Consider the following 1,449-nt stretch of genomic DNA (forward strand, 5'->3'; position numbering starts at 1 on the left):
ATTGGGGACCCTGTGTTCCATCCAGTAGATGACTGTGAGCATCCACTTCTGTATTTGCCAGGCACTGGCATAGCCTCACACGAGACAGCTATATCAGGGTCCTTTCAGCAAAATCTTGCTGGCATGTGCAATAGTGTCTGCATTTGGTGGCTGATTATGGGATGGATCCCCGGGTGGGGTAGTCTCTTGATGGTCCATCCTTTATCTTAGCTCCAAACTTTGTCTCTGTAACTCCATGTACACTGTCGCTGTCTTCAGACACACCCAGAAGAAGGCATCGGATCCCTTACAGGTGGTTGTGAGCCACCATGTGGTTGCTGGGAATTGAACTCAGGACCTCTGGAAGAACAGTCAGTGCTCTTAATCGCTGAGCATTTCTCCAGCCCCTGCCCAGTTCTCTTAGCAACCAGAGCTTGCTTGCCTTGCGTCTAGACTAAACAGTAGAGATGACTGATAGAATAAAGGCACATATAGGCTACTGGTGCAAAGCCTGGTGGCACTTACAAGTGGTGACCTGCAGGACTGGGGTTGCCCAGACAACCAGCCAGCCCTCTTACACCTCAAAGCTCAGCTCATTCTCCCAAAATGTCTCTTGACTTTAGAGTCCTAATATGCATGTTCTTAGACCATGCTGCAAGATTTCTCAGTCCTGCTTCCCCATGCAAGACCAGAATCCCCAGACCTAGGTGTGAATTCTTTACCCTTCTTTAAGCAGTTACAACTACTAGGCTTGTTCGGAATGCCTACAGTTCTGAGAGGTCAGCTGGAGATCACCGCTCTTGTTTTACAGAGCAGGAAGTTGTAATTCAGAGAAGTGATCGTATTTGTCTAAAGATCCCCCATCAATTAAGGGGTGGAGCTGGGATTTAGAAGCAATTTCCCAACCCCCAGATAATCAGATGCTCTTGGGCAAGCCAAGTGAAAGTGAACCATCCCCAACCCTTGCTTCCTGGCACATCTAACCCTGCTCCCCTCCCCTCTCCCCCTCCGGGGCTCCACCTCTGCATCTTTATAGGTACCACAACAACACACTGCTGGATCCCTCCCTCTATAAGCATGAGAGCAAGCTGGTGCTGAGGAACCTGCAGCAGGACCAAGCAGGGGAGTACTTCTGTAAGGCTCAGAGTGATGCCGGGGCTGTGAAGTCCAAGGTCACCCAGCTCACTGTCATTGGTAAGCCTGTCTGGGTCTCGAGGGTCCTGGATCTGCAACAGGGCTGGCTGCATCACTGGGCAGGAAAAGATGGGATATTCTGTGATAGTGCCAGCCTCTCTGGGATACAGTGAAGAATTCAGTCTGGCTGCCACAGCACCATCATTTGAGGTGTGTGTGTGTGTGTGTGTGTGTGTGTGTGTGTGTGTGTGTGTAAATGTAAATAAAATTCAAACAAGACAGAAACATGCAGGCTGGTGAGATGGCTCAGTGGGTAAGAGCACCCAACTGCTCTTC

General features: G+C 50.0%; 1 protein-coding gene across 1 annotated transcript in view; it reads left to right on the forward strand.

Moving 5' to 3' along the window:
• Positions 1 to 1,449, forward strand: part of Cilp (cartilage intermediate layer protein) — a 16,097-nt gene that overhangs the window by 9,843 nt on the left and 4,805 nt on the right. Inside the window, exon 9 of the mRNA XM_021207664.2 lies at positions 1,016 to 1,173. Coding sequence (XP_021063323.1) covers positions 1,016 to 1,173 — 158 coding nt within the window. The remainder of the gene's footprint in view (positions 1 to 1,015; positions 1,174 to 1,449) is intronic.

The sequence above is a fragment of the Mus pahari genome, chromosome 10 (genome assembly GCF_900095145.1).
Source record: "Mus pahari chromosome 10, PAHARI_EIJ_v1.1, whole genome shotgun sequence".
Lineage (NCBI taxonomy): Eukaryota > Metazoa > Chordata > Mammalia > Rodentia > Muridae > Mus > Mus pahari.